This window comes from Narcine bancroftii, chromosome 3 (genome assembly GCF_036971445.1).
Source record: "Narcine bancroftii isolate sNarBan1 chromosome 3, sNarBan1.hap1, whole genome shotgun sequence".
Taxonomy (NCBI): Eukaryota; Metazoa; Chordata; class Chondrichthyes; order Torpediniformes; family Narcinidae; genus Narcine; species Narcine bancroftii.
In genome coordinates, this window is record NC_091471.1 from 311914426 (window position 1) to 311931017 (window position 16592).

A 16592-nucleotide genomic window follows, 5' to 3' on the forward strand; every position below is an offset into this window, starting at 1 on the left:
GCAGCATCATCTGCATAGAGCAGTTCTCAAATCATAACTCTTCTGATTTATGTCCTGGCCCGGAGCCGTGACAGATTAAAAAGTTTTCTGGAGCTCCTTGTGTGCAGCGCTGTGCCTGAAGCTTCTGGAAAGGCATGGCGCAGAAGAGCAGAGATGAAAATGCCAAACAGAACTGGAGCGAGTACGCAACCCTGTTTTATGCTGCATTGGATTGGGAACTCTTCTGATCTCAAGCCATCGAATTGGGCAGTGGCCTCTATGATGTTGTGAAACTGGACAATGATGGACAGTAGTGTGTCAGGGCAGCCAAGATGTTTTAAAACATGGAATAGATGTGAGTCAAAGGCCTTGGTCAGGTCGATGAAGCACATATAGAGAGGTTTGCGTTGTTTAATGCATCTCTCTTGCAGTTGTTGGAAGTCGAAGGCCAAATCGATAGTTGATGGAGATGGCCGAAAGCCACATTGGCTTTCAGGCAGTATTCTGTTGGCGATGGTTGGCAGACGTGGGGGTGGGGGGGGGGGGGTTGAATGGGATTGCACAACAGAGTATGTTGTCTACAAGGCTGAGCAGTGAGATGCCATGGTAGTTACTGCAGTCTTGGTGGTCACCTTTGTTCTTGGAAAGGGTCACAATATTTGCGTCCCGCAGATCTTTAGGGATGTAACGGTGGAGCCAACATGTTTTGAATAGTATTGTGAGCTCGGAGGTAAGTGCTTCGCCACCAATCTTCAAGATCTCAGAAGAGATACCATTGATTCCAGGTGATTTGTTATTTTTCATGCAATGGACTGCTTTTATGACATCGGTGATGGTAAATTCAGCATCTAGCTCCGCTAGGACAGGTAGTTGCGGCAGTGTGTTGTTGATGATGTCAGGGTCCACAACGATTGGTGTTATGTAACACAAGCTCCAGATCCAAACCTCCGACATGATCAGGAAGCCTTCAGCATCCGAGACCCTTCAGAAGCCCTTTTTGCCCTCAGCACCCTCTCGTATCCCATTTCCTACGGGGATTCCCATGAGCCAGTCTCCAGCAGCCCGCAGCCTGAGCGGTTCCCATGAACATAACTCATGTGCAGCCTGTGTGGCTCCTTTAGCCGCTGAACCCATTTCTGATCCACTGTTATGGTCACTGGCCGGTGGAATCATATCCCAAGCTTCACCTTCTTAACAGGGATGTTCTCTCCATTTCTGGTGCCCTGCTCCCCAGAGTATGCTGAGGGGGTGTAGGGCTTCCCATCGGTTGCAGGGTGGGAATATGATGATTGGGTGTAGGGCTTCCCGTCATTTGCAGGGTGGGAGTATGCTCAGAGGGTGTAGGGCTTCCCATTGGTTGCAGGGTGGGAGTATGCTGAGGGGGTGTAGGGCTTCCTGTCAGTTGCAGGGTGGGAGTATGCTGAGGGGGTGTAGGGCTTCCCATCGGTTGCAGGGTGGGAGTATGCTGAAGGAGTGTAGGGCTTCCCGTCAGTTGCAGGGTGGGAGTATGCTGAGGGGGTGTTCCCATCGGTTGCAGGATGGGAGCATGATGAGGGGGTGTGTAATGGAAGATTTAAACCATGTTTCTTACTTTTGCAGCCTTTGCTCCTGCAAGGCTGAGAACCTGCTTGTTGCATATGAATTAGTAGACATTATCTAAATTTACACTATGGGGCCCAGGGATGCATATGAATCAGTAGACATTATCCAACTTCCCTCATGAGGCCCAGAGATGCAGTTGTCTTTTGTTGGTCGCAGACTGTCAGGAGACCTTGAAGATAATTAAATCATTTATTCAAAGAGATAAGATCTGAAGTAAACAACTTTTGGGGTAATATAAGCCATGGTCCCACTGCTGAAGTTTGAGACTCTCCAAGAGGTGGCAACATCTCTCAGCAAGAAGAAGAACTTCAAGAATCCAGCTAACGTCCCGGTCGAGGGAGGTGGAGAAGCTGCTACCAGCGCCCCGACAACCTTCTACAAATGTGCAGTCGTTGCCTTGCTTCAGCAGTTGGGACCAGTCCAGGTGTTGATGTATAATTGGGAAGGGCTTGCATATTGTAGTGTGAATTCAGATTTAAATTTAGTAATAAAGCCTTGTATAAACTGAACTGCTCTCGGTGTGTGTGTGTCTATTTTCTTTCGGTAGCTCAAACACTGTGACCAATCTAAAACGAACAAAATGAGAGGTATAAGTTTACCCAAGACAGGGTGTAGGGCTTTCCGTCGGTTGCAGGGCGGGAGTATGCTGAGGGGGTGTAGGGCTTCCCGTCGGTTGCAGGGTGGGAGTATGCTGAGGGGGTGTAGGGCTTCATGTCAGTTGCAGGGTGGGAGTATGCCGAGAGGGTGTAGGGCTTCCCGTCAGTTGCAGGGTGGATGTATGCTGAGGGGGTGTAGGGCTTCCCATCGGTTGCAGGGTGGGAGTATGCTGAGGGGATGTAGGGCTTCCTGTCGGTTGCAAGGTGGGAGTATGCTGAGGGGGTGTAGGGATTCCTGTCGGTTGCAGGGTGGGAGGGGGTGTATGGTTTTCTGTACGAGTACTGGTTGTTGGGAGTGTATTGTTTGGCGGGGCCCTTTGGGGTGATGTGATGGTTGGCTGTCCTAGTGTCTGTTGCCTTCATGCTGATCCATAGGGGACTGTGAGTCTCCCACATTGTCCACGATTGCAACCGGTGCGAAGTCCCTGGTGGCCACCGAGTCTTCCCGTCCGTCCCTGAATGTGACAAATGCATAGTGGGGATTCGACCTGGCTCAACTCCACTGGGTCCACCCGTGGGTCCATTTTGTGGGGCTGGGCAGTGCTTCCAGAGGAGTGCTGGTCCCAGTGTCATCAACCATCTAGGCAGCACTGTGCCTGTCGCGGCTTTCCTCATAAAGGAAAACATATGGTCATGTGGTGTTGTGTTAGTGGTGGTACACAATAACGAGCGTATAGAATGTAAAGCCTCTGGTAACACATCTTGCCATCTTGTCACGAGTAGGTCTTTTGCCTTTCAGATCAACAGGATGGTTTTCCAGAGAGAGGCATTTTCCCTTTCTACTTGCCCATTTCCCCTGGAACTGTAGCTTGCGGTGCAGTTGGTGGCAAAACCTCTGTCCTGTAGGTACTGGGTCGACTTCGGCATTCATAAAGCGGAACCCCTCTTTGTGTACATAGCTGGAGTACTCACACATGCTGAAAATGGATTGCAGGCACTTTACTACTGTGGCTGCCGATACGTGGGGACATGGGATTCCAAAAGATCAGTGGGAGTATTCGTCTATGGCATTAAGGAAATAGACATTCCTGTCGTAGGAAGGGTGCGGGCCTTTAAAGACAAGGCTGAGGTGCTCAAAAGATCTAGTAGCTTTCATAAGTGTAGCTTTATCCGGCCAGTACAATTGTAGTTTGCATTCCGCACAGATGGGACAGCCCTTGTTTACTGTCCTTACTTCCTCTCCCGAGAATGGGAGATTTTGGGTCCTTATGAAGTGAAACAGTCTAGTGACTCCTGGGTGGCCCAGCTCATTGTGCAAGCTCTGCAGTTGGGACATGTGGTTGAGGGCCTCACAGTTGTCCCTGGACAGTGTATCTGAGGGCTCATTGAGCCTCCCTGGATGGTAAAGAATGTCATAATTATATGTAGTCAATTCTATCCTCCAGCACAAGATTTTATTGTTTTTTTATCTTCTCCTGTTCTGGTTGGCGAACGTAAAAGCCATAGATCATTGGTCCTGACAAGGTTTCCATGCCAGATAATCTCTCCAGTGCCTTACTGCTTCCACAATGGCTTGAGCCTCCTTTTCCACTGCTGAGTCTCTCACCTCTGACCACTGTAGGGTCCATGAGAAAAAGGCTACCGGTCGCCCCTCCTGGTTCAGTGTAGGAGCTAGCGCTACATCTGATACATCGGTCTCCTCTTGGAATGGGATCGTCTCATCTATGGATGGCAGGATTGCTTTTGCAGTCAGGTCCTTAATATCTGTGAAGGCTTTGACAGCTGCTGGGCAGGTTGGGAACCGGAGGCTTTTATCAGTGGGCAAGCCCTGTCCTCATAGTTGGGGACCCACTGTGCATAATATGCAAAATGTCCCAAATATCTCTTTAAGGTTTTCTGTTAGTGTGGGACTGGGAGGTCTGGGAGCAGGTGCATGCGGACAGGGTCTGGGCTGATTTTCCCCGTTCTGTACCACATATCCCAGGATGGCCAGTTACCTAGTGCTAAAGACACACTTGTCCCTATTATACATTAGATTGTGTTCCTCTGCTGCCTGAAAACAAATGGAAGGTTAATGTCATGGTCAGATTGTGAGTGGACACCTACCAACTGATCCCTTCGCCATGCGGACACTCGGTCCTGGGCAAGCGTGTGCACCCTGTGGGAAATTGGGGTTGGCTAGGGGTGTCTCAGAGTTAGCAACCCATCCAGGAGATGCTGGTAGTAGATCATGATCAGGAGGGCGACTTGTCGTACGCCTTCTGCCCGTGCTTGTCGCGATCCTTAATTGTAAGTCAGAAACCCAGGTGGTTGCACGGCCAATCCCGGTTCCGTTGAATTAACTAACAGGCGGAGCTGTATATATATATATATGTGTGTATATATATATATATATATATATTAGTCTATTAAATTGTGACTAACATCAACCACATTAGACAGAGTCCAAGTTAAATGCTAGTTTTAATAGACAAGTATATAAAGCAAGTTCTTGCCTCTGTGCAAGCCCAGGTCAGAATGGAGGAGCCTAGGATTGGTCGGCTTTATATATGAGGTTGTCAGGTGGTGGTGCTGGTGACCTAGAGGAGTAATAGCATATCACCACAGTATATTCTCCACTTATATAAATGCAGAACATTTATAAAGAAGGGCAAGACAGGTCAGGTGCCTATTCTTTGAAGGTGAAAATAATGATGTCATTAGAACATAGAACACTACAGCACAGTAGAGGCCCTTATGCCCTTAATGTTGTGCAGACCCATATATTCGTTCCAAACTAAAATACTAAAGTCTTCCTGCCTTGTGACCCTCTATTATTCGCTAATCTAGGTGCCAGTCTAAGGGTCTCTTAAATGCCCATAGAGGGGAGGCAGCACCCATTTTGGGAATCACTATGCGATGTTAACTTTTGGTTTACGGTATCTTGACCTTTTCTCCAGCACGGTGAAGGATGTGAATGTGTCGTAACGGCTCTTTGTCACAGAATTTACTATCTTCCATTCATCTTCACGTCCAACCCAAAACTGTACTCTCCGAATGTGATCTTCCCAGCAAGAAGCCAGTGCAATCCACTGGTGTTCCATAAATGAAAGAGAGGTATTTCAGCCCCTGAATGCTGCTGTCCTGGTCAACCTGCCCGAAGGGCAGTGCCCACAGAACACCTGTGTAGGATTCCACTATTGTCCTGGGAGTTGGGGCTTAATGGGTTAGAGAAGAACACATTGTCGATGTTGACCACGGCATACCAGGGTTTGTCGCCCCTGCCCGTGATATCCTCCACCAATTTAACCACATCGAAAACGACCTCAGCAAGAGTGAGTAGGGGGGGGTGGGGGTGGGGGGGTGGGGAGTGAATTTGTCCAATTTACAGTATCATACACCACGTGCCATTTTTATTACAGACAGGCCAGATTGGGCTGTCTTATCACACCCCCTCATAGAGGAGGGTATCAATCACTTCCCCGATCTCCTTATAGCCCCCTGGCACCCGATCCAGGTGGGTGCAGACTACCTGGGAGGGAGGGGCAATGACAAGAGGAGTCCACCTGGCTGCCCCGACAACAATGGTTGGCGGGAGACCCTCAAATATAAACTGCCCCTTGAGTACATTCATTCCGAGAATGTGGGGGGGGTTGGGGTCTCATTGTGACATCATAGGGAGAGAGTAAATATTGGGAGATTGCCATGGTTTCACTTGTCTTTCTGTATTATTGTGTAACAATAAACCCATTGATGACATCACACAGCCAGCAAACCCAGTTGCTGAGACTGCAGTCGTGTCCATTGTGAGGGTTGAACGTGGTGCGAGCGCGTGGCACAGTCTTTGCCGAATACCAGGGCTTTTTGGCCAAGTGAGGCTCACGGTGGTGACGTATTTGAATTACTACATCACACGTCACTGGAAACACCTCGCGTGTGACTTGCAGGAGAATGGGCAATGCCTTGGGCTGTCTACGAGTGGCACGAGTGGCTGGGGAAGAGGAGCAGAGTAGGAGATCCCTCACTCCTCGGAAAAGAATGACGTGCAACTGCTGCAAGAAGATCAGAGGCAGGTGGTTTCATTCCCGAGTTGCTGCGGAGGAATCGTCAGACTTCAATGTCGACCGCAGGGAAGAAAACACGCAGCAGGTACTCTCGGTCACGTGTGAAACCTTCTATGAGGCAATGTCGAAATGAACATAAGTTGTACTGTGTGCACAAGGTTCATTACTCACGTAAACATCAGACACTCATCCTATAAGGAGAGTTTGGTGTTTCGCAGCTAATTATCTCCAATTCAGTGTTGGTAAATCAGTTATGCTTTGTCTTATCTTTTTCCAAAGCATCTACAGATTGGGTGCTTCATTTATTCTGAAACTTAAACAAGGTCATCAACAAGTGAATCCTACTTGGAATTTATACATTCCTACTTAATAAATGGGTCCAGATAGTCTTATTTTTGTAAATTAAAATGAAAAACATTCTCTTTCCTTTCACAGCACAAAGGATCCCCAAGCTTTAAAGTGTAAATGATAAAACTGGAATTACTGGATATTTCAATAAGAACAGAAAAGGCTGGAAACTCCCAGCAAGTCAGGAGGTGACCAACCTGCTGACTATTTCCAACATTTTCTGTTGTTACATTCGAAGTATAATTATTTTTAATATTTCTTCTGGGAACAATTGGCTGTCAAAGGCAGGAATTAAATTCTCTTTATTGTTTTGGAGTAGGGAGAGTTTAGTGCTTTTTTTAGGAAGGAATATATGGGTTGGCACAACATCAAGGGCTGAAGGGCCTGTACTATGCTGCAGTGTTCTATGTTCTGTGTTTCTGCCGTGGTGATTTAAGAGTAAATATTAACCAAGGACCCCCAGAAGAATGTGCCCTTTCCTTTGGTTTCTGCCCTGGAAGAAAGACTGATGAAAGACTGGAGTCCTGGTTTTCTGGCTGAAATCAAAACAAGAGTGTTCTTCGTAAAGATGCACCAAGAATCTGTGGTTTGCCTTTCATCAAATTCAAGTCAGAAACCTCAGCCTTGAGTGTATAGGTGTGAAATCTGAATGTCTCTGGGGATTGACCCTGTGCCATGTGTTCAGTTGCAATGCCTTCAGCAACCCTTGAACCAATGTTCATTGGGCCAATCCTGAAAGGTGTTTTGCCTTGCTTTTTCCAGATACTTTTGTTCTGTTCACTGCCATGGTTCACATGATGAAGATAATGCTTTGCAGTGGATTTGAAAATAGTTATTAAGTTTTAACTGTGACTTTTACCTGCAAGACCACATGCTTGTTCTTGGTAAAATGTTTTTATTGAGTTTAACATATAAGCATACATACAGAAATCTGAAAACCACGTGACAATTCATTCCATTATGAGTAAGGACACGCGAAGAAAACAAAGTTAATGAAACTACATTCACGATGACTTGTTAACCTCCAAAACAATTACACTCCAACTCCAATCATCCAAAATCAGATTCGCTGAAATCCTCATTTATCCAAAAGTTTACAAAAATTCAAATAAATGAAGATATCCAAAACAAATCAGGAATCTGCATTTATCTGAAATATTTTTCAGAGACAAACTAACCTCTCAGGTTGAAAAAAAAATTATTGCACGTGAAATTAGAACATCGATTGTTCTCGTTTCAGGTAACTCCCTCCCCTCTCTTTTTCTATTCCTTCTTTACCTTCCCCTATTGACTTTTCTCTCCAACTCTCCCATCAAACTGCACACCACTCACTCCCAGCAAGTGGTTGGAAGAATCCCTTGTCCTGCCGTCGTCCAGGAGAGCGGCCTCTCGGCAGCAGCCGGTTGGTCACAGCCCTTTCAGATAATCGGAGTTGTAATGTAATAAGAAATAATCTATATGGTGAACCCATTTATTGAAATAAATTGTACAAAACAAAAGAATAAAAAGAAAAAGAAAACAACTCGAAAAATTAAATCTAAAAAATACATCTAATCTAATGCCTCTCTCTAATCAAGGTTACCTTGCAGACAGAGTAAAATGGGGATTTTTGTTTAAGGTATTGGAAAAATTTAAATTTGGGCCACTCTTTATTGGTTGGGTGAAGGCCTTATATAAAAATCCATTGGCTAGAGTGGTGACAAATGGACAAGTATCTTCTTCCTTTATATTATCTAGATCAACTTGACAGGGTGTCCTTTGTCACCGGCTTTATTTGCTTTGGTTATTGAACCGTTAGCGCAAATGATTAGACAAGATGGTGATATTAAAGATATTAAGGCAAATGAGGAAGAGTATAAAATGAATTTATTTGCCGATGATGCTTTGATATATTTAACAAATCCTACGCAATCGTTAGGAAGGTTACATTATCAGGATATAAGGTTAATTGGGATAAGAGTGAAATGATGCCTTTGACAAGAATGGATTTTGCAAACTGCAGATATTGTTACATTTAAGCGGTTGGATAAAATTAAGTATTTTGGGATAAATGTAGATGATAATTATAATCATTTATATGAGTTGAATTATAGACTATTATAGCATAAAATTAAATTAGATTTAAATAGGTGGAAAGATTTACCGATAACTTTAATAGGGCGATGTGGCGGCGCAGTCTCCCATGGTGTATAACGCCACATGGCGGAGCAGCCATGGGAAGATGGCGCTGTCAAGGTTTTCTCCCTGCCTCAAGTCACCTGCCCAGCGCACGCCTGGGGCAGCGATTCTGATATCACAATGCACGAGGTGACTGAGCTTAGGCTGCCCTTAAGCGGGCGCGGGCTGAATTTGAATAAAAACGTCATTAATGGCTTTCAATGTGGTGGCTGAGTCTTTCTTGGTTGTGTCCATCACGACAGTGTTTTAAAATGAATGTTTTCCCCCGTATTCAGTATTTTTGTCAATCAATTACATGTGGGATTCCTATAAGGTTTTAAGGATTTCCATGTGCTGGGAAGATCTTTATTATGAAAAGGTAAATTGGCAAGAGTATCTATACAAAAATTGACTTGGAGTTTTATAATTACCACATTTTCAGGATTATTATGAAGCGGCACAATTCAAGTTTATTAATAGAATGGTTGGATCACAACAATGTTTACGTTGGGCTAAAATCCAAATGGCTCAGCTTCATGAACAAAGAATGATACAGTTTATTTATAAATGGAATGCTCAACTTTTCCAAAATTATCCTTTACCGGTGTTAAAACATTTCATGGAAATATGGTATCGGACCAACGTTGCTATTGGTGCTGAGGGCAAAATTTTGGCTAAAACCCTTTGTATTAAAATAAGCTTTGTATAAAAATAAATCACGTATTCCTGAATATTTGGGAAAGGAAAGGTATTATCTTGGCCAAAGATTGTTATGAAGCTGGAAATTTTGTTTCATATCAATGATGGAATGAAAAATATGGATCAGGTCCATGCTTAGTTACCAACTTTGTTACTAGATAATTTTGGACACAGTTTGAGATTACCTCGAAGGAAGAGATTTGAATGTTCAATTATTGAAGGAGGGGAAAGGGGATTGATTACACAAATGTATGCTTTATTACAAAATAAGATGCCTAAGTCGGATATTTATAAAGTGAGAAGTAAAAGGAAGAAGGATCTGTCGGTTTTAATTTCTCAGGATGATTGGATGACATTATGTGAGGACAGTGTGACTAGGCCAGTAAACGTAAGATAAAGATTCGTTCATTATAATTTTATTCATCAACTTTACTTAACACCTGAGAAGTTGAAGAGGTATAGATTTATCTCTTTGGATATGTGTTTTCAATGTGGGGAATAGATAGGGTCTTTTTTACATTCAGTATGGTTAGGTGATCAGGTGAAACCCTTTCTGAATGGAATTATGGAATTTTTATTGGGACATATGAAGTAAAATGGTTTGGAAATGAAATTGGATACATTTCAAATTGCATTTATTCAGTTGGAATAGGCAGTAGCGAGAAAATGTAAAGCTATAACCTGGAAAGATGAAATTGAATTAAGTATTCAGAGATGGCACATGGACTTGCAATCATGTATTCCATTGGAAAAGATAACTTATAATTTACGCCATCCGTCTACCATTTTTGTTAATGTGCGGGTCCCTCTGTGAAATGTATGGGTCTAAATATGTCATGGTTGATTGGTGACATCAAACCCGACTATGATGGTTTGTTTCTTTAGTTTGAGGTTGTAGAGGATGGGAGGGAGCTAAGAGAGGGGGTGGGAGGGGGGTATATATGGGGGAAATTTTTGTATGTTAATATGATGTATTTTATTGTGGATTTTGAATTTGATTTTAAATAAAGTATACAAAAAGAAGGTTACTTTGTAGACCACATGCTAATAGTTCCTTTCATTGTTGTTCAATAACATCTGATCCTTTCCTGCTTCTAAACTGTATTTCTGTGAAATCTCCACACAGTGGCTTCACTGTGTATTTCCGGCACTACCTGATCCAATGCACTAATTGATAAGGTGGTGTCTGCAACCTATCTTAAGGAAGGCTGAGACGACCACAGATCGCTAGTGATTGTTGTTTACTTTCAAGCAAAGTTGGCTCGGCCAAGGGTTCTTCTCAGATCTCTGAATGTGCAGTGTGACAAGAGTTTTAGAGGTAGCTTGGAATGAATTACTCGAGCAGCTTCCACACACACACATTTGAAAACCCAGAATTTTAGCAGGATTATTGCATCCTGCTTTTTGCAAAGGAGCAACAAAGTATCCACATACAGCTTGCCTAGGAGAGCATGTGGCGTTAGCAAGCAGAGTTAGAACAGCTTTGCTCTCAGAGAGGGAGGGAGTGAGAGAGAAGGAGTCAGAGAAATCTGTTCCAGAGGGACAAGCTGCCAAACTTTGGAAGGCTGCCTGGTCAAAGGAGAAGACTGGTGGTCTGAAAGATGACCTGAAAGAAAAAGGATCATCCGGAGAACCCTGAAGGGGGCAAGTTCTGTCAGAAAGACTAATTAAGAAGAAATCAGTTGCAGATGCTCTGGAAATGGAATCTCTCTCTCTGAAAACCAGCAAGAGCCCTTCTGAGTGGTAACCATTTGTCTGTTAAACACCAAAGCTTGGTGAACTTTGTTAATGCTAATGTATGAGCACTGTTGCAAGAATTGCCTGCAACCAGGACTGTGATCCAAAGAACTTTTCTAATCTTCAATACACATTACACTCACCTGCACTTAGTATTTGAGGGCGGATTAAGTGGGTTAGGTAGGTTAAGTAATAAGTTAAAGTTCAATTCTGTTTTCATGTTCAAATAAAATTCTAAACTACTTTTGTTTAAATAACCCTGTGTTGTCGTGCATATCTATTGCTACTGGTTTTTGGGGTCATCTGGACTCCGTAACATTTTATGGGGGCTCATCCTTTAGGATTTGAACATTGCAGTTTCATGATTTATTAGTTGATTGGGATGTTTTTGCAGGCTATTTTTACAAGCTAACAGAAAGCTTGTGTCTGGAAAAACTGCAGCAATGGATGTTGATACATTTTTGTTACAACCATCACCTGCAGAACTGCAGAAGGTGAGAAAATAGGAACTGATGGCTATTTCTGAGGCATTGAAAATTGTTGAAGTTAAACATTGGATGAGAAAAGTACAAACGTAGAGGATTATAATAGTGAAATATTACATGTGAAGGAAAATTTGTTGAGGAAGACTCACAAAAGGACATTCCAGAATAATAGGCATTTTCAGAGAGCTCATGTGGACCAGATTAATAAACCTGTTCATAAGGTTAGGATGGAGCAGGATAGTAGGGCTGAAATAAAGTCTGGAGAAAATGTTCAGAAAAAAGATGAAGGAAAGGTAGGAAAGGACAGAACTTCTGTATTTATATGCCATTTGTGTAAGAAAGCTGGTCGTGTGACTGTCTAGTCTTGAAACAGAAAAGGTAAAAACAGGTTTAACCAGAACCATGTATACAGAAACAGTGGAATTTAAGGAGAGCAGAGGTGCATAACCTGATCAGTAGGTCATGGATGTTTTCAAGCCTTTTGTGTCAGAGGGCTTTGTCTCAATAAAGGAGGGAGAACCACAGGTTCCAGTTAACATTCTTAGAGATACTGAGGCTGCTCAGTCATTGTTGTTAGAAACCGTTTTAACTGTGGATCAAAGGACAGACACAGAGGAGACAACTTTGATTAAAGGTGTTGGAGATGAGGTAGGGTCAATATTGCTTCACAAGGTTGTGCTAAATTCAGAATTAGTCAAAGGAACTGTTGTAATAGGAGTTACCCATGCAAGGTGTCTCGTTTTTGCTGGGGAATGATTTGTCAGAGAATAAAGTTGGGTCAGTTTTAAGATTGACAAATTGGCCTAGTAAGGATGTGGTTAGAGAGGATGGTGAGATATATCCTGCATGTGCGGTAACTAGGTCTGTGACTAAGAAAATGATGACAGCTGAAGATGATCCAGATGGGGGGAGTCACGTGATGGAGTAGTGGCCGGTCAGGGAATTCCAGCCCTCTCTGGAAAAGTTAAAAAACGCACAAAACACAAAGGTACAAGATTAAAATTTAAAACAAAGTAAAAGTAAATGTGAGAAGAAAATGGCAGCGAAGAGAGAAAAGTCGAAAACAACGGGAAGAAGAGAAGAAGAAAAAACATCGGAAGAAGAAGGTGAAGGCCTTACCTGTCCGAGGAGGCCCGCCGCGGAGAGAGAAGCCCGCTCCCTCAGGTCAGTGGAAGTCCCGGGCTCGGGACTACAAAAATGGCTCGCAGAGCCGAGTAAAAGTGCGCAACCGCGCAAGAAAAAAAACACACTGACGGGAGGGGGAAACAGCTGCGGAGTCCATCTCCACAGCTGAGAGAGACACCTGCAGCACAGCAGCTGGTGCAGAACAGAGACAATAATGACAACAAGAAAGAAGAAGGTAAAAAGAAAAGAAGGAAACAACAGATGGTCAATCCAGAGGAAGAAGAAGAAGAAGAACAGAAAGAAGTGGAAGAAGAAGAGAAAGGCAAGACAATGGATGTATCTTTTTTCAAAGAATATATGGAATCAGTGAAAGAATGGCAATTACAAGAATTTAATGAGATAAAAAGAAGAATTAAGAATGCAGAAGAAAAAATGAATAAAATAGAAATGGTCATATCAGAGATAGGAAAAAAAGTGGAGAATGTGGAAGAACGAGAAATAATCGTAGAAATGGAAGTAGAGGACAAAAGGGAAATTAGAAGAATCTAATAAAAAAGTTAAAGAGGCACGTGAGCTGTTAGCTCAGAAGACAGATATAATAGAAAACTACATTAGAAGAAATAATATAAAGATAGTGGGCCTTAAGGAAGATGAAGAAGGCAAGAATATGAGAGAATTTATAAAAGATTGGATCCCCAGGGTCCTAGGATGTGTGTGTGTGTATACATGAATGTATACGTATTTAGAGGAAAATATATAGAGTATAGATAAGAATTAATAAGGGAATGAAAGGGAATAGAGGGAATACGGAGGGAATTAAAAGAGTGACCTTTGTTACATATGAAAATTGAAATCTTTTCCGGGGGGGCTGGGTGGGGATGAGTTACGGTCACTGCAAAATCAGTTGACATTTGCGAGTGAATTCGCAAATCCAAATGGAGAGGGGAGATGTGTTTGCCCAACAAGAGATAAAGGGCAACTCAGGAGGGGGAGGGGAGAATGGGGTTAAAGAAGTTTTAAATAGGAGAATAAGGAAAATGTTTGATGTTTTAGAAATGTTGTCTTATAAAGTGTTCAAAACAAGAAAACAGAAATGGATAAGAAGGAAAGGTGATGATGGAGAAACGGAAAGGGAAGATAAACAAAGTTTGAAATGGCTACGTTGAACTATATGACTTTAAATATTAACGGAATACATAACCAAATCAAAAGGAAGAAACTGCTAAATTTACTGAAAAAATTAAAAATTGATATAACATTTGTGCAAGAAACACATTTAACTGAATTGGAGCACACGAAATTAAAGAGAGATTGGGTAGGACATGTAACAGCAGCGTCGTATAATTAAAAAGCAAGAGGAGTAGCTATATTAATCAGTAAAAATGTACCAATTAAAATAGAAGAGGAAATAATAGATCCAGCAGGGAGATATGTAATGATAAAATGTCAGATATATTTGGAGTTTTGGTATCTACTCAATGTATATTCACCTAACGAAGAAGATCAAAAGTTTATGCAAGATATTTTTTTGAAGATAGCAGATACGCAAGGGAACATATTAATAGGAGGGGATTTCAACCTTAATTTGGATTCAAATATGGATAAAACTGGGAAAAAAATTAACAGAAAGAACAAAGTAACCAAATTTATAATTAAATCGATGCAAGAAATACAACTTTTGGATATATGGAGGAAACAACACCCAAAGGAAAAGGAATATTCATATTATTCGGGTAGACATAAAACATACTCAAGAATAGACCTATTTCTGTTATCAGCTCGTATGCAAGATAGAGTAAGAAAAACAGAATATAAAGCTAGAATATTATCGGACCATTCACCCTTGATATTGACAACAGAGTTAGAGGACATCCCTCCAAGAATGTATAGATGGAAATTAAACTCCATGCTACTTAAAAGGCAGGATTTTAGAGAATTCATTGAAAGACAAATTAAAATGTACTTTGAAATAAATACGGAATCAGTGAAAGATAAGTTTATACTATGGGATGCAATGAAAGCGTTCATTAGAGGGCAAATAATAAGTTATGTAACCAAGATGAAGAAGGACTATAATCAGGAACCAGAGCAGTTGGAAAGGGAAATAGTAAATATAGAAAAAGAATTAGCAATGAAGGAAGATACTACTAAAAGAAGAGAATTGGCAGATCAAAAAATAAAATATGAAACACTACAAACATATAAGGTGGAGAAGAACATAATGAAGACAAAACAGAAATATTATGAACTAAGGGAAAAATCGCACAAAATTCTAGCATAGCAGCTTAAGACAGAACAAGCTAAGAAAATTGTATTGGCATCAAGGAAAAAAGACAAACAAATCACATATAATCCAAAAGAAATTAAGGAAAACTTTAGAGAATTTTATGAACAATTATACCAAACTAAAAACGAAGGGAAAGAAGGCAAAATAGATGAATTTTTAACTAAAATTGAACTACCAAAATCACAAATAGAGGAATAAAATAAATTAACAGAACCATTTGAAATAGTAGAAATACAAGAGATAATAAAAAAAAAACTACCAAATAATAAAACACCAGGAGAGGATGAATTCCCAATAGAATTCTATAAAACATTTAAAGATTTATTAATTCCTCCCCTCCTGGAAGTAATCAACCAGATTGACAAAACACAAAGCTTACCAGATTCATGTAAAACAGCAATAATTACAGTAATACCAAAGCAAGGGAAAGATCCACTCGCACCAGCATCATATAGACCAATATCATTACTTAACACAGATTATAAGATAATAGCTAAACTAGTAGCAAACAGATTAGCAGATTATGTACCTAAAATGGTAAATCTAGACCAAACTGGATTTATTAAAAAAAGACGCACAACAGACAATATTTGTAAATTTATTAACTTAATTCATGCAGTAGAAGGGAGTAAAGCGCCAACAGTAGCAGTTGCTTTAGACGCAGAGAAGGCCTTTGAAATGAAAGGGGAGGGATTAGACGAAGGGACCCGAGAAATGAAGGCAGTGTTAGGGAGACATGAGCAGGGAAATGATGAAGCGGAATTCCGTCGATGCCCGTGTGTGTGTATAGGAGGCTGGTCTTTAGTATTTTCCATCCTTTTCGTATTGATCCAAGACTGGGCAAGACCACGTGTTGCCCATGTGCATATTCCGATGAAATGGTGTGGAATGGCCCCTGTTTATAAACAGGCATCTTCCACTCAAGAGGTTTCACATCCTCCTCAATCCCAAGGGTTTGCAAATAGATGAGGGGATATGGAATTGCTGCCAGGAAAGTACAACACGTCTTCAAACTAACAGGATTTTGCAATTTGTAGGAAACAACAGAAGGTCACCTACAAAAACATAAGAAGACAGTAGGTGATCTTCTGAAATGGTTGGCAGTCGAGGGTCACTATGGAGTTCATATCACCGAAGACGAATTCTACGCATTAGGTGATGGTTTCCAGATGGAGGAAGAGGACGATGCGATGGGGTCATTTGCTGAGATGGGCGAAAGACTGAATGACCACCAGCAAGGCCTGAAGGTATGAACACTTCCAGGTGTTTTGGATAAGTGTATATTCGAACAATTGTAAAAATATTTTGGATTGGACTTTTCATCAGAACCTCTGATCAGTACAGATTTGATGAAAGGCGACTAAATAAATTTCACTTAAATAATGACTAACACAATTTCTAAATAATGTTGAATTGAATTTTGACGATCCTCTCCCAATCCTATTCAAAGATCTAGCAGATCCTCTTTCTAACTCAGTCCTACTTTCTGTTCTTTGCTCTGGCCCAGTCACGCAAGTGATGAGAGATGACGGGA

General features: G+C 41.8%; 1 protein-coding gene across 2 annotated transcripts in view; it reads left to right on the forward strand.

Moving 5' to 3' along the window:
* Positions 1-5968: 5968 nt before the first annotated feature.
* LOC138759065 (microtubule-actin cross-linking factor 1-like) overlaps positions 5969-16592 on the forward strand; it is a 30747-nt gene continuing 20123 nt past the window's right edge. For both annotated transcript variants that reach the window (XM_069928927.1, XM_069928928.1), the window contains exons 1-2: positions 5969-6305; positions 16096-16305. In XM_069928927.1, coding sequence (XP_069785028.1) covers positions 6108-6305; positions 16096-16305 — 408 coding nt within the window. In that variant the 5' untranslated portion in view covers positions 5969-6107. The remainder of the gene's footprint in view (positions 6306-16095; positions 16306-16592) is intronic.